General features: G+C 34.3%; 1 protein-coding gene across 3 annotated transcripts in view; it reads left to right on the top strand.

Moving 5' to 3' along the window:
• tmem145 (transmembrane protein 145) overlaps nt 1-26,430 on the top strand; it is a 51,009-nt gene that overhangs the window by 6,977 nt on the left and 17,602 nt on the right. Inside the window, exons 1-11 of one of the 3 annotated variants that reach the window (XM_073926045.1) lie at nt 1,444-2,067; nt 2,157-2,582; nt 7,739-7,816; nt 8,250-8,336; nt 11,543-11,644; nt 14,298-14,382; nt 20,170-20,241; nt 20,441-20,509; nt 20,751-20,831; nt 24,183-24,261; nt 24,450-24,543. In XM_073926045.1, coding sequence (XP_073782146.1) covers nt 8,334-8,336; nt 11,543-11,644; nt 14,298-14,382; nt 20,170-20,241; nt 20,441-20,509; nt 20,751-20,831; nt 24,183-24,261; nt 24,450-24,543 — 585 coding nt within the window. In that variant the 5' untranslated portion in view covers nt 1,444-2,067; nt 2,157-2,582; nt 7,739-7,816; nt 8,250-8,333. Of the gene's footprint in view, nt 1-1,443; nt 2,068-2,156; nt 2,583-7,738; nt 7,817-8,249; nt 8,337-11,542; nt 11,645-14,297; nt 14,383-20,169; nt 20,242-20,440; nt 20,510-20,750; nt 21,666-22,926; nt 23,293-24,182; nt 24,262-24,449; nt 24,544-26,430 lie in introns of those variants that run through there. The other 2 variants (XM_680970.11, XR_012392078.1) reach the window with 2 other exon arrangements.

The following is a 26,430-nucleotide window of genomic DNA, read 5'->3' as shown; positions in this document are numbered from 1 at the left end:
CATTAAAGTGACTGCCGCCTGTTTTTATCATTATTAATCAAATACAAAAGGAGATAATCCCTCGCTGCTCTTGACTGAAGGACTTTTGTAGCTAAAGTGTTTTTCTTACAGTGAAGATGCTTAAAGCACAGTTTGTTTCATATTTTTATTCTATTGTATTTATTTCTCTTTCCTTTGCAGGGAGGAAAATAACTGCATACAGTTGAAGTCAGAACTATTAGCTCTCCTGAATATTAGCAACCCTTTTCCCCCAATTTCTGTTTCAAAGTGCGATTCAAAGGCTTAATTAAGCAAGTCATTGTATAACAGTAGTTTCTTCTGCAGACAATAAAAAATATATATTGTCTAATAATATTGACCTTAAAATAGGTTTCAAAGTATTTAAAACTGCTTTTATTCTAGCTGAAATAAAACAAATAAGACTTTCTCCAGAAGAAAAAATATCATAGGAAATACTGTTAAAATTCCTTGCTCTGATAAACATCATTTGGGAAATATTTATTTTTAAAAAAAAAATTCTCAGCAGCGCTAATAATTTTGACTTCAAATCATTTTGAATAATTGTGATTACAATTATGACTAAATAATCGTGATTATGATTTTTCCCTAAATTGAGCAGCCCTAATATGTATACATATACTATTATTTTTAACTTTCTTTTTTTATCAAGGAATCCTAAAAAATGTATCAGAAATGTATCACAGTTTCCATAATAATATGAAGCAAAAAAAAAAAAACTTTCAGCACAAATATTTGTAAGAAGCATTATTAGTGATTTTGTATCAATAATAACTGATCATAATAGAGCAGAAAAACATCCTATTGTAATGAATTGTGAATTAATTAATAATTGTGATTGTTAATGGCTAAAAAAATCACAATGTAATAATTTTTACTGTAAATTTGATCAAATAAATGCAGCCTTGGAGAGCAGAATTCTTTAAAAAAAATGAACAGATCTTACTGTTTCCTATCCTTTGACTATTACTTTTAATATTATTGCGTATATTTTGTAAAACTGAACTTTTACTTAACGCAAATATCCAGTACCACATCTCAGATTTTTTAAAATATGATCTGTAATTATACATTATATTGTATTTTACTAGTAATGATAACTTTTTATGTTTCATTTTCAGTTCTGTATAAATGACCATTTTTTGTTAAAGTTTCAGTAATTTTGTGTTTCTTGTAATTATTTTGCATTTGTTTTAAATATGCATGCACATATACCTTGTTTTAATAAGGTAAAGTACATCAACATAAAAATAAGAAACTAAGATTTATTTTCCAGGGCAAATAGTTTCAACAGAAATAATTTGTTTATATTTATATTCTTCTATTTATGAACCAGGATTAATGGACAGTCATATGCCGTAGAAGGTGTTTTATACAGGGGGCCTGTTTCTATAGTAGCTGTGAAGTGCTTTAGTGTCCGTTGCCATGACAATAGTCCTGAGATTTTAGTTTCACCAGGGATTTTTTTCTTCTCCTGTATGAGTGGGTGTTTGTTTAACTGCCTGACTGACCATAGGTGCTTTTTTACATGTGCTTCTGTTTTGGAGAGACAAGGTGGTCTTTCAGCAGCTCGGTCATGTGACGCCAGGCTCTTAATGGCTGTTTGGCCTCAGTTCTGCCTCAGAGAGTCTTAAGGCTGATGTCCGCATTGTCAAGGAAACCTGTCCTTGTGGAAACCACCAACAGTAGACACTGAGGGGGAAGTTAATCTGGATGAGAGGCTGAAAGCTGGAGCGCACTTACTGCCATTTTACACTTCACCGACTGCATGTGTGTCTGTCGGCGCAAGTTCAAGAGAGTCTGAGAGACGAGACCTAACTGAACACTGCAGGAACTTCATTAACCCCTCCACTGTACAGGAGAATGTGATGTTAAAGGGATAGTTCTCCCCAAAATTATCATTTATTCACCGTTTGCACATCGCCAAGCGGTTCCAAACCATTATGGGTTTCTGTCCTCTGTTGAATGGCAACTGGTTTTCAGCATTCTTCAAAATGACTTCTTTTGTGTTCTAACAGAAGAAAGAAACTAGTGGAGGGAGAGTAAATGGTGACAGAATTTTCATTTCTGGCCAAACTATCTATTCAAACTGTTAAGTCAGACTTCTATTAGATAAAACTGTACTTCTGCATTTTCAGGTGTAGAGTTTTGAGCTTGAAAGCAGAGGACTGCTGGTTCGATGTCTGCAAGCTGTGAGCCATCACTATTGTGTTGTTCAGCAAGCTCCAGGGAAAACGTCCTTCTTATAAATGTGCTGTAAGGTGCTTTGTCTGCTAAATGATGTCATGTCTGGGTGTTGGAGCTGAAAATCTCTCAAATCTCAGTTGCGTTTGCTGCTAGCAGGGGCATGTCTATGGTTTGTGCGAGTCTCCAGATAAGCAGTGCATGAATGTCTCTTTTGAACCCCATGAGTCTTTCCTCAGAATGAAGGTTAACATCCAGACACGGCCACTATATAACAACCCCCCCCCCCCCTCCACTCTTCACAGGACTGGGTTTTCCTCACAAGGTTTTGCTTCCTGACCGATTTTGGCCGACTGAACTTTAGATTCCGATACCCCAAGGTAAGATTAAAGATTAAAGTTTGAATTAATGCCTATGACCTGATTACAAATGTTTTACTAAATATCTAATAATCTAATGGGTGCACGTGATTGTATTCATTTATTTGTTTGCTTGCTTGTTTATCTGGATCCACATTATATTATTTTATGTTAACTTTTATTATATTATATTATATTATATTATATTATATTATATTATATTATATTATATTATATTATATTATATTATATTTAACTATTGCTCATTAAAATGTGGAGTTGTTTGAACCCAAAATTATTTGGGAAAATATGAACAAATCCAACTGCTTGAATAAAAATGTAATTTAAAAATTAAGCATATTTTTGTCCATATTTTACCTGAAACTGTGTTTAAAAAACAACCCAACACTTTTAAGGTACTAATGTATGTGCAAATTAATTATTTGATTCCATTATTGGACAAAGAACATTGATGAAGGGTTTAAATAAAAATATAGATGGCCTAATCAAATATTAAAGAGCAGAAAAAATCTTAAGTACTTCCTTTCACTTTTTCTCGGAAAAGTATGAAGGTAGTTGATTGCGCAAGTAATTCTTAAAAGTAAAAGTGCTGATTGTTTAGTGTTTATTTATTTGCGTCCAGAATATGGGAATACTAGGCATTTTTTTTGAGAACTGAGGCCCCGTTTACACTAGTGCGTTTTAGTTTGAAAACGCATAAGTTTTGCTACGGTTATGCCATCCGTCCACACTACGCCGGAGTTCTCGAGCGCCGAAAACGGAGCTTTTTGAAAACGCTGGAGAGGCCGTTTTCATTCTAAAACGCTGCTGCTCCGTCTCAGTGTGGATGGGGAAAGACGGAGACATCTGAAAACGGAGGCGGGGCTGCAAACGTTCGCCTATCTGATTGGGGCTTTTCCTCAATATTAAGTAGCCCACACACAGTTCAGTCTCACATCCTCTTCTTGTAAGTTCAGACTTTGCAAGTTTGATCAAGGCTGCAGTCTCCCCCTTTTCAGTTTGATATGGAAAACATACCGAGGACACGGGTAAATCTTCAAAGGGAACAGTGTACTTTATAACTTCATTCACATCACCTTGGCTACGTTGTTTCACTTTCTCAACAATAAAATGTAAACATGATTTAAGGAACTGCCTATTTTCATTTTAATATTAGCAACTAAACAGACAGCAGAAATGTTGAGGCGTCGTGCTGCATATATGAGCGTCATCTTCACTGTGTGGATATTTATAACAAAACGGAGCCGATAACAACTGCCTCTTTTCAATTTCAGTGAAAATACGAAACACACCCTCTCTTTTGCTGAATATTAGTTTTAATAATCGATAATTATAAAAGTATAACATACAATAAGTTTATACATTGTAGGAAATAAAGGTAAGCGATCAGTCAATGTACCTGGATTAATCATTAACTTATCTTTGCGCTTAACCAATGTTACCCGTAAACAAGTAACTTAATAGATTCCAATGACCAAAGTCAGGGAATTGGCCTATGTCGTTAGATAAAGACAACAACATGAATGAAATATCACGTTTAGCAAATATAGTGAGATTAGATCCAGCGGGAGATGCTTGATGAGCAGTCCGACAAGCAGAGCTCTCATCTGGGTAGAAATGCTGGAGCGCTTGCCCGAGAGTGTGTGTGTGGTCACGTGATGTGCGTTTTCAGCGTTTTGGTGTGGACGGAGAGCTGTTCAGAAACGCTGGGTAAAACGCAAGTGTGGACGTGGATCGTTTTCATTCTACAACGCCGTTTTAAAACTAAAACGCACTAGTGTAAACGGGGCCTGAGAATTATGTGCCCTGAAGTACATATAATGGCTGCATTCTGTGTGTCTCTGTCCAACAAAGGACAGTTTCAGAAACCAGGTAAAACAGAACCCCAAAAAAGCAGTTTGAAATCTTGGTAATAGCACAGAACCGCAGTTTTTTTTCTTCTAGTTTGCTTTTGAAAACACTATTGGTTGGGGTTTAGGAAAGGGGGAGGTTGGGTCAGGCGATAGCTAGCTGATATGTTATGCATGAAAAGCTGACTGGCTTCTATCTCAAGGACATGTGTGAGATTGACATTTAGATTGGCAGAAATGTATACGACCTCAAGAGGATTTGTGGAAACAAAATCTGCAAGAAGACATAGCCACTGCTATATATTTCTCAGTTCTCAAAAATCTAGCCCTGGTCACACATCTCCAGTGAGCCTGGTTTGAAAAAAGTTTGCACTCATAAGCAGTTTTTTTTTATTTTTAATATTTTTTTTTTTGTAAAAGTACATATAAAGAAGCAGAAATTAAAGCTGTACTTTTTGTTTTTTGCCATATTTTCTTTTTTTTTTGTCATCGCCATTGCATTAATGAACAAAGTAAAATAAAAAAATACTTGATTTACTGCTTTTAAAAATATAGATACCCTAATAAAATATTTTTAAAAGCAGTAAAATTATGGAGTACTTCTTTTTACTTTTTTTTTAGTACAAGTATGATAGTAGTTAATTACGGAAGTAAATGTACAAGATGTTTTATTTTATGACTAAACACTTTTTTATGACTAAAACTAATCATTTACTGATAACTACTACTTAATAGAGATGCACAATATATTGAAAAAGTATTTTTATCTTATCAATAATAAATGCAATACCCATATCACAGATAGGTGTGATAATCAATGTTTAGTTTATGTGTTAAGCATTTGTAAGTTGCATTCTTGTTTAGCCAATTTTGTCCAAAGCTTGTTTAACCAAATTTAATCAGATGAACCTAGAGCTGAAAATAAATAATGTTGAGAGTCAAGACTAGAGAGGAAAATGTCAACAGCCAATAAAAGAATATCTGCAGAGGTTTTCACTCATTTATAGTGTTTAAATTCTAAATGTTTGCACCATGACACTGTTTTTTAGCCTTAATTAGAATTAATTAGATCTGAAAAGGATTTACCTGTTTATTTCAGTGTAGTCATTATATAAATATGTTTTTAAAAAGTTAGTTTTTCTAGCGAAATGTTATATCGCAAAGAAATTCATTACCATATAACTCACTGCTTATTTTCCCAGTATCATTCAGCTGTACTACTTAATTAGTATACAAACAAGTGCAAATTATAAAATATGTCATATAGCCTGGCATATAAAACTAAGTAATATAAAAAACATCACACAGCAGCAAAGATGATGCACAGAAATTAATTAGAATTACTATAGGTTTATGTTTAGTTTTTACATATAAATTACTATAATAAATCCTCCTCACTCTGACCGGATCATTTAAATCAGTAAATGATTAACTGCAGACTTGCTCTAACTGGATCATTTAAATTTCTGAGTTGACTCGAGAACAGATGCAATTAGATCAGTCAAATTTATGAATGAACTGCTCAGTGCAATTTGTGAACCGATTTAAACAGGTTGGGCTGAATAAAATGAGCTCATTCACAAATTGGACACTGCATCGTGGAGAGAGTGGTGATTTCTCCTGTTCAAAATAAAAAGGAACGATGTGTTCTTATGAAATGCAGTAAAGTAAAAAGTAGGACATTGTGCTTTGGGATGTTGCGAAGTTAAGGTAAGATTTGCATAACAATAAAACATATATTTAAATCACTCTTCATTTGTTCTAATCCCAATTTTGTTTCTTCTGGAAAAATTTTGAAGAATGTTGGTAATCTGAGAGATTTTCAGTAGTCATTGACTCACAAACAAAATCTATAAGAGTCCAAAGGAGTCCTACTGTCAAAGGAATTCCTTCTGTCAATTGTTTAGTCACCAATCTTCTTTGAAATTAATTGTTTTTGCAGAATATAGAAATGTGTTTAGGTTTGGAAAAGGTGAAGTGTGAGTAAATGTTCATTTTCACAAACTGACACAAAAGGGTTTTTGCAAAACAACATAAAAATTAATAGGTGGATTGCACCTAAACAAAATATTTTTTTATATTTATAAAAAATATATAAATATTATAAGTTGAGAATTGTTGAAAGGGTGGTCCACTACGATGTCATATTTTAAACTTTAGCTCATGTATAATGTACATAATGAACATAAACAACATCTCTGAATGTAATACGCTCAAAGTTCTATGTAAAGGGAGACTTTGGCTTTTAGATTGGCAAACCCTACAGATTAGATTGTGAGCCACAGCCTGTAAGTATTTTTATTTGTTAAAATTGATCTACTACATGCACAGTTTCTATCATTAGAGGTATGATGTAGCGTGGATGTAAACAAGCATGTAAACAATGGGAAATGCTGTTTGGCACCGTTAACAATTCAGCTACAAATTCATATTTATCCGTCAAGCCCCTGCAAACACAATCATCAGCAGTGCTGCAGTGTCTCTATGCGGCCGCTTTCTGTGCGTTCTATATCTCAAATAACAAACTCGCAAAAGATATGTGAACGTTTTATATTACTTACACCTGCTTATAACCTGAATATATGTGAAAGACACTTGTTAGATTTTAGTTTAGAGAGCAGACGTGAGGTTCAGCTGTGTCCTCTGTGTCATTTTCTGTCTGATTCAGGCTCAAACTGAAACAGCTAACAGCTTCTCTGACTGACAGTGTTTACACAGCGCAAAAGCGTGTGCTTGAAGGTGCGTGAGGCTTTTCCTAGTAAAGTGGGGCCAATCCGCGAATTACAGCACATTATGTTAGCTGATCAATCAGGGCCTCTTGATTTCATGTTAGCTGAATAGCTGTAATCAAAGTAAGATAAATGAAAAAATAACATGATTCTTTACAAATGAAGCATGAGCACACATTGATTTGCATCTTATAAACACAACCAAGTTTCAAAAATACACTCTGACCACCCCTTTATCAATTATACCAAATGTCATATCCATATAATATGTTCCTGAAATTTTTATTTAATTTAGGTAATTTATGTTGTCAAACAAACATTTGCAAAGTGTTACAAAGTGTTTACAGTAAAGTTATAATCAAATATTTTAAAAAGTAACCATTAAATGATGTTGTCACACTGTTCTGATCAGTTGTTGTCATTTGTCATTATTTTCTGTTGATACACTCAATAGATCTTCAAAATGACTTGGTTGTGCATGGAAATTTCAAGTATTAATCTCTCTCTCCATCTATATATTAATCTGTCTTGTCTTCCTCCCCATTTCTTTCTTTCTCTGTCTGCTTTTTGCTGAAAGTCCCGATGCTGTCAGAACATATTGCTCTACTTTGATGAAAGCTCTCAGTGGCCAGCTGTGTACAAGAGGCCGGACAAGGTGAGACACACACTGACAGACTTTGTGTTTGTGTGTGTGAAAATATTGAGTGCACTGACTGACCGCATGTGTGGGTGAACAAACAGCAGCAGCATGAATGTGTGTGTTGTGCATCAAAAGTAGAAAGTATAAGGATTAAAGGAGAAATGTCAGCAGTGCTCTGTGGATTAGGAGCCCAAATCCAGTCTCCAGAAAGACACGAGTGTCAGTGCATGTGCACATTTAAACACAGCAAATTTTCTTCCTCCCTGAGGCAGGATCTGCATTGCGGGACTGTATGCAAAAGTGCTCATACTGAAGGAAGCCCTTGCTCCTCATCACACTCCTTCAGTCCTAATCTGCTACTTAGTGCTTTAGCTCTTGTTGTTGTTAGTGGGAGTTTGAAATCCCGCGGAGAGCATGCTTGCTAATAAAGGGTTCATTTACTCAACAGGATTGCTACCAGAAAGAGTCAGTACTGAGGCCTGAAAATAACCAGGTCATCAACCTGACCACCCGCTACACTTGGTCTGGATGTATGGTAAGAAACAAACTTGTCTTTAAAGTCTGTGTGTTTGAAATCAAGCGATTGCAGTTTAAATGTACAACACCACCAAAAGCTATTGTGAAAATTGGACATTTCAAAGTGCACTTAACCCTAAGTTGTCAGCCAGGTTATCTAAACACCGCTTTTAATGCAGAGTAAAGGAACATTTCAGACTTGTCATTTAGAAGTGGGGTTAACATCAATTTTTGTGAAACCCTTCAGAGTTAGCGCTGCTTTCACGCTGTTAAGCTGGACTCGAGCTTACTGGAGGTTGACAATCTTCCTGACAATCTGAGAGCAAATCTTGTCCAGCACCTCGGTTCTGATGTTTGGCCCAGATTATCTGGTAATGTGAGGTGTTTATAGATCAAATCTTAAGCCTCCTGATAAACAAGACAGCTTTCTGTAAAATGTACCAAAATTCTACTACAATCATAGGTGTAACTCCACGCATGGTGGACAGGAGCACCCTCTGTATGAAGGATGTCTAGCTTGATAAAAAATGCTGTGAATTGTAATTATTCATTCATTCATTTTATTTTCAGCTTAGTCCCTTTGTTAATCTGAGGTCGCCACATTGGAATGAACCACCAACTTATTCAGCATATGTTTTAAGCAGCTGATGCCCTTCAAGCCGCAACCCATGACTGGGAAACATCCATACACATTCATTCACACACACACACTCATACACTACGGTCAATTTTAGCACACCCAGTTCACCTGTACCACATGTCTTTGGACTGTGGGGGAAATCGGAGCACCCGGAGGAAACCTACAAGAACACGGGGAGAACATGCAAACTCCACACAGAAATGCCAACTGACACAGCCGAGGCTCGAACCAGCGACCTTCTTGCTGTGAGTGTGAGGCGAACGTGCTACCCACTGTGCCACCGCGTCGCCTGAATTGTAATTAATGTTTTATTTTTTTAATAATTGTGCAGCGAAGCGATAAAACAATACGACTGCTAAAATACTTTGTATACTGTAAGTACTGAAAGTGCCAGCTTTCCTCTTTTGCACATCTGAGTCCTGTAATAGTGAAAGATAACAAAGTCAGTGTAGATGTGGAGCCTCAGTCAGTAATGCTGCTGTCAAGGCTATTTTATTTACTTAGACATCGGGTTAAGTGAATGCTTTCTAATACAGATTATGCACAATGTTTTTTTTTTCAATGAGTCTGCTATGTTTGCATTAATATCGTTGCCTGCTTGAGGGATTGTAATGTTTACAATAGACACAAGCACTGTCATGGTGCAAACATAACACTGTAAAGTTATTTTCAATATTAAAAAGATTTTCCTCTACGTAAACATAGCGTAGAGCAGTGGTTCCCAGAGTAGTGGTTGCAAGACAATGAGGGGGGGGAGTCATTTGGTGACTTCCAAAAAACAAATTAATTTTATTAAACTGTTAGAACTACCATATTTTATCCATAACCTATTGAATTTAGTAGGCTAAATTGTCTGTAGTGTATAAGTGTGTTTGTTTGTTTTTCAGTAATAGGTTAAAGCTGAAAGGGTATCCGTTGCATTAAACAAATGCTGGATAAGTTAGCTGTTTATTCCACTGTGGCGATCCCAGATTAATAAAGGCACTAAGCCGAAAAGAAAATTAATGAAGGATAAATATCCATAACCCACAGAAGAAAAAAATAGTTGTTAATAATTACATTAAAAAACAATGTGCAAATAAAAAGCTATCAGCCTTTAGATTTTTTATTTTTTTTTGCGACCTCCATAGGTTGATTACGTTAGATTAAAGACACAGCACTTTAATTTTATGGTACCAGGTTAAAATTTCTGACACCTTTACAGCACTCACATATTAAACAAAATACAGGCCACAACTAAACATGGAGACTAGTCTCTAAATGGAGTTCTTCAAAATTAAATGAAGAATAGACTTGAGCTTATTGGTATGTGTGCACCATTGTGTGCAAGGTTTATATATTTATAACCACCTCAAAGGATTTTTGTGGTTGCGAGTCACTGGCATTGTAATTTTGGGGGTTCATGGGCATCTACACCCCTTGTGTAGAGGAGGCCAAACTTAACTACTCACTTCAAGATCTGCTCTGGTGGAGATGGTAGTCAAAGTTTGCAGTTTTGAGCGCCATCATTAGAGCGTGCACCCCATTCCATAATTACCGCAATATGGTAGATGTTGCAATGGTGGGGTTAACTTATGAGGGAACCATTTTTTTCTGTCTCCTTCAAGAATTGTTCTTAAGAAATGTTGTTTGTTGTACTAAATTTCGACAAGATTTACTCGGTTCTCTACAACTGCACAGACCCTGCGCACTACCTCTGTTTGGCTGATTGTGTATTTGGCTGCTTTCCAAATCTCCACCATTGATAAATAAACCAGACATTCTTGACTGCTGCATCCTTTGTGAAAGAGCGTTTAGAAGATAGAAGCAAGATAATCCAGGATTCATTTTATCCAGGGTTTGTAATGATCCAGGGTTAATTATGTCAAGTGTGAACAGCCCTAATAAAGGCCCTGATATACTTCAAGTGAAACTGAAGAACAAACTGATGTGATGCCATTTCAAACAATATCAATGCAAAATAAAAGGATGTTATTCTAACTGAAGCAACACTTGTTTTGTTTGTTAGCTGCCTGCTTTAAAGCAATGCACTGCATAAAGTGCTATATAAATAAACATGACGTGACTTGAGTAGAGTGCTGAAATGCAGAGCTCAAGCAAACATACCCACATCACTATGATCAGATGCTTTTTAACTGCCGTCATTTTAGTTGTCTGTTTATTTTGTTGCTGAGAGGAAGCTCACTGAACGTATCTACATATTCATCCAGACACTTATCACAGTAGTGTGGATGGCTTTGACTTGTTTACTTACAGAAGAAGATTTTTTGTACCGTTGAATGAAGAATGATTTGCCTTGAATATACAGTATCAGGGCTTGAACTGTTTACCCTAATATATTCCCCATCGGTTGAGTCAAATCAAACTTGCATTAATTAAACCTGACATAGTATTTACATATTTTTATGTGTGCTTTTTTATTTTTATGAAATCATTGCTTGTGCATATTACCATGGATAGAATAAAAAAACAAAATTTAATCAACAGTAAATTCTAACCATTTTCTGGCGAAGCAGTGCTTAACCAATATGCAGAGAAAATCAGCTTTTTTGTGCAACCGTATGTTTTGTATCTGCCTCTGTCAGGTGGAAGGCGAAGGTAATGAAGAGATGCTGAGCTGTGTAGGAGGTCGAAGTTTTCGTTCTGTCAGAGAGAGATGGTGGTACATCGCGCTCAGCAAGTGCGGGGTGAGTGTGAATCAGTAAACAATACACTGGTGCCTAAAGCAGTCTAGCTTATTGTACCTTAGGTATAATTAATGACTTCAGGATGAATAGCTGTGTAATTCTGCCAAATAATACGCTAGATTGATTATGCATCAAGTACAATGGTAAAGTGATATTTTTAATGAACATATCAAGCAACATAATGGTTACTCAGTGAAGCCTGGATTAAAGAGCTATCTTGGGAAGGAAAATGTGAATGGGGCATTATTTAAATTGGATGTTTTTGTCTTGTTTTATTTTATGTGGTGGTGTCTGGGACATCTGAGAAAATATAGTAAAAAAAAAGGATATGCATTTCACTTGATGATGTGTTTGTGCGGTTGATGTGAAGTCAATGTATAAAAGCAGTGTTGTTACATAAACTAAAAATGTTAAGTACCTATTTAATTGAAACAATTATATAAATGTTTGATATTCAATTAATCTTTCTTTATTTTTCTTTATTTTTTAAAAATAAAATAGAAAAATCGAAAAATTATATAAGTAAAAAAAAAAAAAAAAAAAAAAATATATATATATATATAAATATATATATATATGTTTATTTATTTTTTTATTTACACCCACATGCAGGCTCAGAGCCAGGGGGGTTCGGTTGGTTTGGGAGACTCACCCCTTACTGACAAAGGTCCAGAATTTTTCCCACATGAGCTCATTTGTCCAATTTTAACTGCTATCATAAATTGTGAAAATAGTCCATTAAAAAAGGCATTAAGACTGGGAAGAATCTGGCGTAAGTGACATTATCTTTCATTCCTTACCTACTGTTATGTTGGTAAATAGCAACAACTTTTATTCGAAATCTTGGACCTTATTCTTGAAAGAAACAAAAAGGCGAAAAAGGTATGAAGCGCCAAAAGTTAATTTTGAAGCATATAAAAGTTAATTTAAATACTAATAATGCTATCGTAGTTATCCATGAGTTTTCAAATGTTCTTTTTACTTATTATTACATTAAAATTTTTATTATTCAAGTGGACAAATTCTGACTGAGTAAACTTGAATGTGCCGGCTAGTTTATTGCCTATTAAATGACAAAATGTTACTAAGCTTTAACAGGCTGTTTTTAATTTAAACTTTTAACAGATTCCTTTTCCCCCTAATTATATATGATGTGATGCATTAAAAAATATTTTTATAAATGTTATATTTAAATATTATTTATAAAAAAATTATATTTTGTATTTATATTTAAAATCTTTAGGAAAAGTTTTGGTACATTAAAAAGTATGTTTATGATGACCAACCGACAAGCTAATCCAGAAAAAAACTGTGTTTTCAGTAAAATGCAGGATTTAAACCTCACAGTTAAATAAGAAATGAGGCAAATAACTGCAAAAAGGTACAGTTTTTGACATAAAAAAGATTTACCCCCTTTACCAGGCTGGCTACAGGTCTGACATACATATACACATACAAACTACAACAGAAGTACTAAAGTTAAAAGCATATTTAAAAATGAATAGTAATATTTAAAAACTGCTAACATAAAATAATTTTAAAAATTAATAGAATGTGATTTAATATAATATATTAATATACATTATATTTAAATACGCATAACAAATGCAATTAAATATTACTAAAATTAATAAAATTACAATTTAAAATTGTAAATTGTTAGTATAAAAACAGAGAGTTAAACAATAATGCATGCTACAATAATGTGAATTTGATTTTTTATATCATTTTATGAATTATTCAAGGCACATTTGGTAAGTCAAAACTATAAATGGAACAAACTTTTATCCAAAAATGTTTTTAAAGCTTTCACTTCTTAAATATTTACCTGAATACATTGAATGACACATGCAAAATCTGTTTTTTTTTTTCTTCCATTTTTCTAACCATATAATCCAGAGTCCTGCTTTCATACAGGGCAAATAAGAAGTGATTCAAAGTATATTTTGATAGATAAAGAGTCTCAGTGCTGAACTGGACCTTTTTCAAATCTCACTGAGCGATTTTTGTTGTAGATGCTTGAAGTGATGCGCCTGTAGCATTGGAGAGGTACAAGATGTGATGGGATTTTAGCCAGACAAATGGAGCAAAATGTAAAGGGCTGTTTCATGGATGGAAGCAGGCTGATGGACACGATACTAAATCCTGTTGGACTGAAGTAAAGCATTGTCTCCAAAGCACAGTCCCTGAGGGAGCTTCTCTGTGCCTGCTGCCAATTTCTTTTCTCCTATTCCTTACACTGGCCAGACGAATGCCTCATAACTTCTGTTACAATCTTTGATTACTCGCTTCATCCTTTCATGCTCATTCTCTTTGTATCTAACAGTCTTTTCTCTGTCGTTCTCCAGCTCCATATCTTTGTCCGTCTCTTTCTCTCTCTTTCCTCTCTGGCCACATTGATTTGGTGATACTTCATGCACATCACCTTTTTGGAGAGAGGGAATGGGTTTTTCCTGCCAAGTGAAATCAAAGTGTTTCTCTTTTATTAAGCCGGGCCGAAATCCTCTCTACAGCTAGAAACGGTGCTGCTTTGAAGTCTTTTATAGCCCAGAGATCTATTTGTGCACTCAGTGTTTGTATGGTCTCTGCAGCTTCCTCGCTCGCATTTACACCTCCTCTAATTTCTCTCTTTCTCTTTCACTATGCAACACAGGGAGATGGACTGCAGCTGGAATATGAAATGACATTAACCAATGGACAGTCCTTCTGGACCCAGCATTTTTCTGCGGATGAATTTGGTGAGACACAACTGAAAGGAATTTGTTTTGAATTGTGTTAAAGCTTATTAATGACTATTCAATTTCAATGCTATGTCAATGACATAGCAGCTTAATTGAACAACTGATTCGTTTTGTCCGTGAATTGAATCAGTTCAGTTTATAAGTTTAAAATGTTTTATTATTAAGTGGGAAGGCAAAATGTACTATTTATACTATTTACAAACTATTTACATTACATACACTGTAAAATGTAATAACTTGACCTTACTTAGAAAAATTGAGAAAACCACTGATTGCCTTGAAATTTCTAATTAAAGTAGTGTATTAATTTTAAGTAAACATAACTTATTTGTATTTACAAGTTCTTAATAAAGGTAACTTCAGACTCAAAGTAATTAGTTGTGTTAACTTCTCATTAGTGTTCACACACATTACTAGGAAAATATTAGGAAACCGATTGCCTTAAAATTATCAAGTTAGCTGAACTAAAACATTTAAGTAAAGACAAAAACCAATACCTTACTTACTCCCAGGGTTGTAAATTGAAGTTGATATTTAGCTGCACCATGTTGTTTTCATTCATTCTCTTTTCGGCTTAGTCCCTTTATTAATATGGGGTTGCCACAGCAGAATAAACCGTCAATTTATCCAGCATATGTTCCTTCCAGCTGCAACCCATCACTGGGCAAAACCCACACACACTCATTCACACACATACCCTGTAGACAATTTTAGTTACTCAATTTACCTATAGCACATGTCTTTGGACCTGTGGGGGAAACCGGAGCACCCGGAGGAAACCCACGTGAACACGGGGAGAATATGCAAACTCCACATAGAAATGCCAACTGACCTAGCCGGGGCTCAAACCAGTGACCTTCTTGCTGTGAGGTGAAAGTGCTACCCACTGTGCCACCGTGCCACTCTAAAAAAAACAATACATACACTTCAAAAAAGCAATATAACAAGTAATTTTTAACCAAGGTTTATTGTAGTAGTAGTAATAATAATAATAATAATAATAATAATAATAATAATAATAATAATAATAGATTTTAATAGTCATTTAAATATTATGACATTTATTAATATATTATATGTTAATTTTTATAAATGTTTATCAATTTTGAACATCAAAGAATTGAAAAAGCTCTCTGATTTATTATGCTTATGTCTGATTATGTGACCCGGTGGCACAGTGGGTAGCGCTGTCGTCTCAAAGCAAGAAGGTCGCTGGTTCAAGCCTTGACTGGGTCAGTTGGCATTTCTGTGTGGAGTTTGCATGTTCTCCCCGTGTTCGCGTGGGTTTTCTCCGGGTGCTCCGGTTTCCCCCACAGTGCAAAGACATGCGCTATTGGTGAATTGGGTAAGCTAAAATTGTTCGTAGTGTGTAAGTGTGAATGAGTGTGTATAGATCTTTCCCTGTGATGGGCTGCAGCTGGATGGGTATCCGCTACGTAAAACATATGCTGGATAAGCTAGCAGTTCATTTAACTGTGGCAACCCCAGAATAATAAAGGGAATAAGCTGGAGAGAAAACGACAGAATGTCTGATTGTGCTCACGTTTGAATTCTTCCACCTGTTTCCCCAGTTCCCTCATCACCATTCTCTATTATTAACATGCTTTTGACACATGACCACTCAACAGTTGTGAATACATATTGTTAATTTAGATTTTATTTATTTTTTTATTTTTATTTTATTATTTGACATGGACATCACAATTACACTGGACAACCAGATGCATTTGTTTAAGTGTTCTAGCAAACTTGCTAATTCTCAACAACTGTCCATGAGGCTTGAAAAAATTGACAAAATGGAAATATAATAAAAAAAAACATATACACAACTTTATAATTCATTACATAAAAAAGCAAAAGCAATGGCAACATGATCCAACAAACTAACAGTAGACTATTTGTGCAAACACTGCTGTTTTGTTTTTAAACACTTTTTAAAAACACTACTAAAAATATTCATATTACTTTCTGATTGTAGCCTAACAGTTAAATCATTCCACAGTTTGGCTCCCTTTACAGACTGTTTACTTGATTCTATTCAGTTTAACAACTTAATGTGCTAAAAAGTTGGGGTTACATGTTAAAATATTGTAAGGTGAACAAACGTAATCATAAAAAGTTAACTGCAATTGATTTTTATTAGCGAGAACAGCTATTGCTTTTTATAGTGTACAGCAGACGTGACCAACCCTGTTCCTGGCGATCGACCTTCCTGCAGATTTCAGTTGCAACCTATATCAAACACACCTGCCTATAATTATCAAGTGCTGTTCAGGTCCTAATTAATTGATTAAGTTGTGTTTGATCAGGGTTTGAGCTGAACTTTGTAGGAAGGTCGATCTCCAGGAGCAGGGTTGAGCACCACTGTTGTAAAGTATGAAAACCCAACTGACAATGACAATGCATAAAAAAATCAATTTGAGATCCTACTAGAAAAACCAATTATTGTTGTGAAAAACATCTTATTCTTGAACCGTTTCACCAAAGACACTTTATTTAGTAAGATGGATGAAACTGAAAAGATCTATACAGAGGAAGAGTCTCCAATGGCTATCCTTTTTAAAGCAACGCTAAAGAGATCAATGAGTGTTGTTTGTCTCTCACCAATTTTTTTACTCTTAAAAGTCTGTTTTTGCTTTTAACAGAGAGGTAGTTAAACCAGGAGACAATATTTAAAGTAAGGACAGCCTGACTTAAACGATTATTTCAAAAGAAATTAATTGAATCATTCCAGTTGCCCTGTGGGGTGCAAAAGATCTGCTCCAGCTTTATGTGTGAAAAAAAGCTATGTATATCAACTTTACTACTATAGCATCATTAAATCAAGAGTTGAAGGTGCTGTAAAATATACGCCAAACTTTCAAAGAATAAAAAAAAAAATCGCACAAAAAAATAAAAATATTTAAATCATAAAGCGTATGGAGCATAGCTAATAAAAACTGGTAGGCCAGAGTCTTGCTTGAGGAACATTTAGCAGTACCTGGTTGGTTGACCTAAGAGACCTTTATGAACACACAGACATGTACAGGTATAAAGGTGCTAGCTAAACCATTTAGGAATTTCAAAATCAACCACAATTCCTAATAAAATGAAGAGTGTCAAAGTCGAAGTTGCCAGATTCCAAGGCCAGATAGATAGTGGAAAGAAATGCCAATGTTTCATTAAAAAAACAACCCAAAGAAAGTATATACTGTACTGTACAAAGACCATAAATCAGAGCAAGAATAGAGCCCCGCGGGACACCATAAGTAAACAGAGCAGTATCTGACATAAATTAAAAAATACTGACAGAAAATCTTCTATTAGTAGTGTAAAATAAGACTGAAACCTTTTAAGAGCATTCACCCGAATACCAACACAGTGCTCAAAGCGTGAAATGAGAACAGCATGGTCAACTGTGTCCAACACTGCACTCAAATATTACAGCAGTAAGACAGCAGCCTTGCCTGTATCGACAGTCAATAAAATATCATTTAAAGCCGTAACTCAGTATTAAACTTTTGTTAGTTGAACTGATGTATGAAAATCAATATCACATTTGTGATTGCCCTCACACATTGATGTTTAGGAAAATAAAATTTTTGCAGATGTGATTTTTTTAAATATAACATTAAAACATGAGTAATTATACAGATATTTTTTTCTTATTATGTCATAAAAAATAAGGCCATTATTACTTCATTCTCAGAGGTTTCATCATAGTGAATGGTTTGGACTGTAAATGTATGTTTGGGTTTGGTCTTGTTTTGCAAACTGAAGTTTTAGAAATGTACAGATCCACTTTTATTTGTAAAACTGCACTTGGCTTCTGTGCCCAGTAAACCCATAACTGATTTGATCGGCCATCGTCAATAGACCACTAATATACACCATAAGAAATGTCATTTCTAAACCTTTGTGATCCTAGCAGCAAACAAAGAGCTGCATTGTAATGAATCAACAGTTCAAATCATCGTAAGTTATATAATACATTAGTAAAAATTAAAACTCAATCAATCAATTAATCAATGTCTGGATATGAACCATATAGTTATTTAATAAAGTTAAACAATTTAGGAAAAGCTTGTTTAAACCCAGAATCAAAAACTTATTTTTATATATTTTTAATATTCTTTGAGTTACTGCCACAAAAACTTTGGATAATGTTTTCAACACTTGGGCAAGTACTGTATGTTATATGCAATAACTTTTTTTCTTAAATGAAACAAGATACATCTAGTATTATCACTGTTTGTTGTTCCAGCATTCATTTTAAGTATCAGCTTTATGCGAATTGACTCACATTTGTTTTTTTACCACTGTAAATGTGTACATTTTGCAACATGTATTTTTTCAGGGAGCCATACTAAGATCTCAATATCTCTAGAAATAGACAACTTAATAATGTAGAGACCAAAGGAAAAGTGTAAGAATCAGAATCCATGAATATTGCCATTTTGACCTCTCTCTAAAAAAACTCATAGAATACTCTGTAAATATGCATCTATGACATTTAGTATTTTGTCTTTTTCATTAATTATTGTATTTCACCTGCATAAAAATCTCAAATTTGAGCTGGGGCCTCTGGGAGAGTTGACAGGGAATGACCCTATGTTGCATTGAACTGATTCAAACTAAATCTAATAGTTCTTGTTCATGGTCAGGTACTCTTAAATAAGGTCTCAGTACATACAAACAAAATATATAGCCTTTTCAAGCCAAGGATGATAATGAAAAGAAGCTTCTGTTAAAATATAAAACTGAATGTTATTACACGTTAATGTGGATACTAATACAGTTATGCTGACCATTCTTGGTGTGAATTATTCTGTGTACAACACAAATCACAGAGAAAGAACTATAGTAATAGATTTTATTTCCTTGTCGCCAGTTACAGTCATCGGGCCCTATCATACACCATAGCACAATAAGGCCCAAGATGTGTTTGGCGCGATTTTGTTGCTATTTTTAGATCAATGCAATCCTAATTTTACCCAATTTGTGCCACGTTGTTTAAATGGCAAATCCATTTGCACTGCTTTGTGCACTCATGAGTGTTCTAGTCTAGAAAGAAGGTGTGTTAGGGCGCATTGTTGGCGCGTTGCTATTTTGAGAAACTAAAATAGACTGCACAATCGACCAGCTGAAAACAAGTCTAAAATCTAGCACAGAGGAGTTAGTTGTGCACTTTAAAATAAAATATTATCATTATTAGCAGTTTTATTTATTATATGCATATTTATATTTGTTTTAATAAACACAAGTTTAGATTTGTCCACCTGTCAGGTTTTGGAGACGTATGCATCACCATATGGGGGTATAAATATATATTAAGATGTGTGTTTAGATATAACTCTATAGCTTTTTTGACGAAACTTTATTATCATTGTTCATTTATTTGTTTGCTGGAAATTAAGAAATAGTTTTAAATTAAATCTTTGCGCACAACTAAGTTAAAAATGTAGGCTAAAAGACTGATTGGTTTAATGCACAATATGCTCAAAACACACCCATAACTCAGTACGAGAATAAGCAAAACCCAGTTAAACCATGCGTCGGGACAAACTGTGTTTTTCCATCCTTAAAATAGCTAAATACTTTTGCGCCCTGCACTTTAGACTTTGCACCTAGATCATTAAAATAGAGCCCATTGTATGGGAAAAAAGCAGTATGAACATTCTGCAAATCGTCTTTTTTTTGCGTTCCATTGAAGATAATTTGTTTAGAATGAAAGCGATTAATGATGATAAGACATTAGTCACACATACACTCAGTGCTCTTCTTGTTTTGTTCTCTCTGTTTCAGGCATCCTGGAGACAGACATCACGTTCTTGGTTATATTTGCCACCGTGTTTACACTGTCTTGTTATTTTGCTTGTGAGTTTCCATGTCCTGGAGGTATCAAAGACCTCAGACGCACTGGTCTCAGTGCATAATTTGCAAGTCTTATTATCCAGTGTTAAATTACAGATATTGTTAGCCAACCACTAATTCTATGGATCTTCACTTTTCTTGGTCTCTTTGAATTAGTTATTAATGTTCACTAAATCTTTTTCCTTCTGTGTGATTCTCTTAGATAATTTAAAGGCAAGGCAGCTGCTCCATACGACCTATAAGATGTTTATGACTGCGGCTGGAGTGGAGGGTGAGAAAGGCCACTGCACACACTCAGAGAGATAAACACAAGCAACTTTTTATGATGCCGGGTTTTGCAACACTGGATGCATAACAATATCTCTTGTCATCCTTTCTTTCTTTCATCCTTATCTTCTTCCCACATTCACTTCCCTGCTCTGCGCTCTCACCGCTGCTGCTGTGACTTATCTTTCTCTCTTCTCTCTTATCCCTGGCATCCTTTCTTTCACTTTCTGATTCCTCTCTGTCAGTATTAAGCCTGCTCTTCTTCTGCATTTACTGGGGTCTTTATGCTAGGGATGGCGTCGGGAATGGCAGTCTCAAGATATTAGGTGAGAAGAATGCTGTTATTTTTGAATCTCTGAGAAACAACACTAGTGTGCAGAAGTTTTTGATAAATCTTTTCCCATTAAGGTTGCTAATATTTGATCAAAAATGAGTAAAACTGTAATATCGTGAAGCCTCATTTAAAGTTTTGAATATATATGTTTTTATGGTAACACTTCAGTTCAGGTCACAATTCATGCTATTACCTACTAGCTATTATTTAGATTGTTATAAAGTAGGATCTTATTCTGCATCCCTAATTCTGGCCAAAACCCAAACCCAACTACTACCTTACTATTAATAAACAGTTAATTAGTTGTTTGATAAACTAATAGTGTTAGTTAATGGTTTGTGAATACTGTGAATTGTGACCTAAAATAAAGTCTCACCTTTTTTAAAATGTAATTTACTTTTGTGACGGCAAAGCTTAATTTTCAGAATTGTAATTTCAGTCTTTAGTGTCACATGATTCCTCAAAAATCTTATGCTATGATAGTATAATATATTATTATTGGTGCTTAATCGTTTATATATTTTTTTCCTCAAGTAAACAAATAAAATTTTAGTTTTGTGGAAGACACTCTAAATTCACACATTTTCCCTAAATAAACCCTAATTTGATTGTCTTGTCTTAATTTTTTTTATTTGATCATATCTAGGCTCACACGGAAACCACAAACAGAAATCCACAGATTTCCGCAGATTTTTAGCCCATCATTGTCTATTTACTTGTGTAAATGTTTGTAAATTTATATTAATTCAGTTTTAAAGTAATTTCAGTAATATGATTGATTAATATGAAAATCTTTATTTGATTTATTTACAATACAGTTTGTAAAGTAATATTTTTTTTGTCTTTTAGTAGATATACACTTACCGGCCACTTTATTAGGTACACCTTACTATTTCCAGGTTGGACCCACTTTTGCCTTCAGAACTGCCGTAAGCCTTCGTGGCATAGATTCAACCAGGTACTGGAAATATTTTCAGAAATATTGCCTTTCTATCAGCTCGAACCAGTCTGGCCATTCTCCTCTGACCTCTGGCATCAACAAGGCATTTGACCCCAAAGAACTGCCACTCACTGCACATTTTTTCTTTTTCAGACCATTCTCTGTAAACCCTGGAGATGGTTGTGCTTGAAAATAGTAGATCAGCAGTTTCTGAAATACTCAGACCAGCCCGTCTGGCAACAACAACCATGCCAAATCACTTAAATGGCCTTTCTGCCCCTTTCTGATGCTTGGTTTTAACTGCAACAGATCGTCTAGACCAGGCATGTATTAACTCGGTCCGGAAGGGCCGGTGTCCTGCAAAGTTTAATTCCAACCCCAATCAGACACACCTGGGCTAGCTAATCAAGCTCTTACTAGGCTTTCTAGAAACATCCTTGCAGGTGTGTTGAGGTGAGTTGGAGCTAAAATTTGCAGGACACAGGACTTCCAGGACCGAGTTTGAACACCCCTGTTCTAGACCATAGCTGCGTCCCAAATTGCATACTTATGCACTATTCTACGCCATTTTGTAGTATAAATAGTGTAAGTAGTGTGTTCACACTGAAAACTCTAAAAATAATAAGTGCACTTTAATTACCCGGATGATGCACTCATTCAGCCACTAAAATGAAGAGTGTAATGATGGACACTTCACGCACTCAACGACCGCAGGTTTGCTTACATAGCGGAAGGGGTGGAGCTATCGGACGCACATGTTGAATAACTTTATTTATTTTGGATGGTGAAAGCAAAATTCTCCTACAAGAGTGATTATAGCGCCTCCCAATGGTGAATGCGACAATACTCATGGCAGGTATTATTTGATAATTCGGTCGTTTTTTTCACTGATTTGGCAACCGTCAAACGTCATCAGGGAAACTGTTTAAATTTCCGCTTAGTAAAAAAACATTAGTGTGCCATTTGGGACGCCACTACATACATATACGATCCTGTTGAGTGTGTAAGTGCATAAGCACATAGTGCATGAGTGCATAGTGTATAGTGTGCCATTTGGGATGCAGCTCATGTCTACAAGCCTAAATGCATTGAGTTTCTTCCATGTGATTGGCTGATTAGAAATTTGCGATAACGAGCAGTTAGACAGGTGTACCTAATAAAGTGGCTGGTTGAGTGTATTATAACTTGCTTTGTTTACTAAATAAGTGGATTTGCACTGTAAACATTACATAAAAGTTAAAAAGGTATTATTTTAATTTCATATATTAGGTTTTCACTCCCAAAATCATTCCACATAAATCCGCAGATTTCGGACAAAATTATTTGCAGTAATAACAAAAAATATTAGTGGATTCTGTCAGGCCCTTATCATAACCAACTGAAAAACATTATCTTGCTGTTTAAAACAACTTCTATACATATAAATTGAGCACTGACATGAAAATTGCTTTGGTGAACATCACAACTCAAATTTTCCTTTTATATGTAAATTTAATATCAAAATCAGTGTTCCAAAGAAAAAAAATTATACAGAAAGCATTTGTCACTTTATTTTAATGTACAATTCTCGCTATTAATAAACCAGTAACTATGACTTTTACTAATTTGCTGCTTATGAATAGTTATTAAGGTAGTAGTTGAGTTGAATGTAGAATAAGATCATGCAGAATATGTACTTTTACAGATAAATATAGCCTAATAATGATTTAATAATAGACTGGCAATGAGCCAGTTAATAGTGTGAATCATAAATAAGTAGGCTAAAATTCATTTTCTTCAGCTTAGTCTGTTTATTCATCAGGGGTCACCACAGCAGAATGAACCGACAATTATCCAGCAAATGTTTTACACAGCGGATGCCCTTCCAGCTGTAAACCAGTACTGGGAAACACCCAGTACAACACACTAGGCACAATTTAGTTTATTTAATTCACCTGTACCACAAGTATTTGGACTGTGGGGAAAACTGGAGCACCCAGAGGAAACCCACGCCAACACGTGGAGAACTGACCCAACTGGGACTAGAACCAGCGATCTTCTTGAGTGCTAACCACTGAGCCAACGTGAGGCCCGTAGGCTAAATAGTTTTCATAAATTATTTTAGCCATAAAAATAACCACAGAAGTGAACGTGTTAAACAATCAGTTGATTCTTTTTAGAAGCAATAACAAAGAAAGCAAGCACAGCACTGATTTACATTTTGAACTAGTATTTTCCTGCAAAAAGTGCTTCCATTAACCTTTTTTGTGTTTATGACTTCTAAAAATCCTCTTTTAGGCTCTACTTTGAGTTTCAGCACTGCACAGCACATTTGTGTTCTTATGACTGGATTCATTCTTAAATGCTGACCTGATTTATAGCCTACTTGTGTTCACCTGTGTGCAACTCTCTTCGTCTCACCAGGGAAATTACTCTTCTCTGTGAGCTTCCTGATTTTCCTGCTCATGCTGATCCTCCTGGGAAAAGGATTCACAGTCACCAGGTAGAAGGCCTTACTGCCTACATAATGTGGCTAATGACTTACATCGCTAATCATGTTAATGTGACCCAGATGTCAAGACTGTCCTGCATTCAAATTCCCTTACTTTCAGTGGATCTGCTGATTGCCCTTTGTCCAGTGTTTTAGAGACCAGCAGACAGTAGTGATAATGTTTTTAATATTTCTCCCAGGGCAAGAATAAGTCACAGTGGCTCTGTAAAACTGTCCATTTATATGACAGTGTACACCATCACCTACATCATACTCTTCATATATGAAGCAGAGGTAAGATGCTTTTACCTATTTATCATAATCAGAGATGGAGAAAAATATGCTGAATGTTTGTGATTGATAGTTATTATATTAATGTGAAGGTAAAAACATTATTATTTCAAATAAATGCTGCTGTCTCATGGTGTATCATGTGTATCATGTGTGAGTAAATCATGGTTTATATAAGAATATTAAGCAGCTTGATTGTTTTCATAAATTATAATGATAAAATGTGTTTTGACCAGCAGGTCACATATTAGAAAGATTTCTGAGGGAACATGTGACAATTAATGCTAAAATTTAACTTTGACATGACAGAATTTTTTTTCAAGTATATATTCAAATAAAAAAATTATAATTATCTGTATTAATTTAATACATTTCTAAAAGTATTATTAATCAAATACATGAACATAAGAAACAAACTCACTTATACCAAAACTAATGTTTTTTTTTTGCCATTGAATTACAGAGATACATGTAAATAAAAGTAATACTATATCATGTTTTGAAAAAAGGGCATAAACCATTAGTTTCTGTTCTAAACACTTAGAATATAGTTTAATAAAGTGACTAATTAGACAAATAAATGCTGCATCAAATCCTGATGGTTTGAACAATAGTAACAAAGCAAATTAGTATGACTTAATGACAATTAATTAATATTGTGTGGCTGCACTTGGATGCTTAAATAGTGCACATAATATATATATATATATATATATATATATATATATATATATATATATATATATATATATATATATATATATATGTATATATATATATATATATATATATATATATATATATATATATATATATATATATATGTGTGTGTATATATATGTGTGTGTGTATATATATATATATATATATATATATATATATATGTGTGTGTGTGTGTGTGTATATATATATATATATATATATATATATATATATATATATATATATATATATATATATATATATATATATATATATATATATATATATATATATTATGTGCACTATTTAAGTATATAAGTATATAAGTATAAGTATATTATATTTATATATATATATATATATATATATATATATATATATATATATATATATATATATATATATATATATATATATATATAACATATATATTCAAAAACCTGAACTTTAAAAAATTATTTTCATCCTGTCTACACTCTCATAAATAAAAGTACATGAGCTATCACTGGGGTGTACTTAAAGGGTCCATATTGGTACCTCAAAAGAATATATTAGTACCTAAAAAATGTAAGAGGAACACTTTTGTACTTTTTAATATGTACCCTTGAGGTAATAATATAGACCTCATGGGTACAAATTTTGTACCTTTTAAAAAGGTACCACCCCAGTGACAGCTCGCGTACCTTTATTTCTGAGAGTGTAACAGTAGTTTATATGCCAAAAATCTCAGGCTTGTCAGTCAACAAGAGTATTGGCTAACATTTTATTTTAAGTAATCATACACACCATTTATTTATTTTTTTAATACCTGCCTATTGATGAGATATTTACTGTTTATTAGCACTTATAAAGTATGATCTTATATTACATACTTCCCTAATCCTACCCAATACCTAAACCCAACTATTACAGTACCTTACATGCTCAGATATAAAGGTACAAAATCTGTCACTGGGGTGATACCTTTTCAAATGGTAATTTTTTTTACAGTACATGTTGACATTAGTACCTTTAGGGTACTAATTTTGTATATTTAAGTTACTGTGAGGTACACATTAGTTTTTAGGTATTATTATATACCTTTAAGGACATGTTAGAAACGAAAGTGTACCTTTTGAAAAGGTAACGCCCCAGTGACAAATTTTGTACCTTTATTTCTGAGAGTGTACGGTTATAATTGGGTTTGGG

This window comes from Danio rerio, chromosome 16, assembly GCF_049306965.1.
Source record: "Danio rerio strain Tuebingen ecotype United States chromosome 16, GRCz12tu, whole genome shotgun sequence".
NCBI classification, from domain to species: Eukaryota; Metazoa; Chordata; class Actinopteri; order Cypriniformes; family Danionidae; genus Danio; species Danio rerio.
Note: the sequence above shows the minus strand (reverse complement) of the source record. Positions and strands in the feature narration are given on the sequence as shown.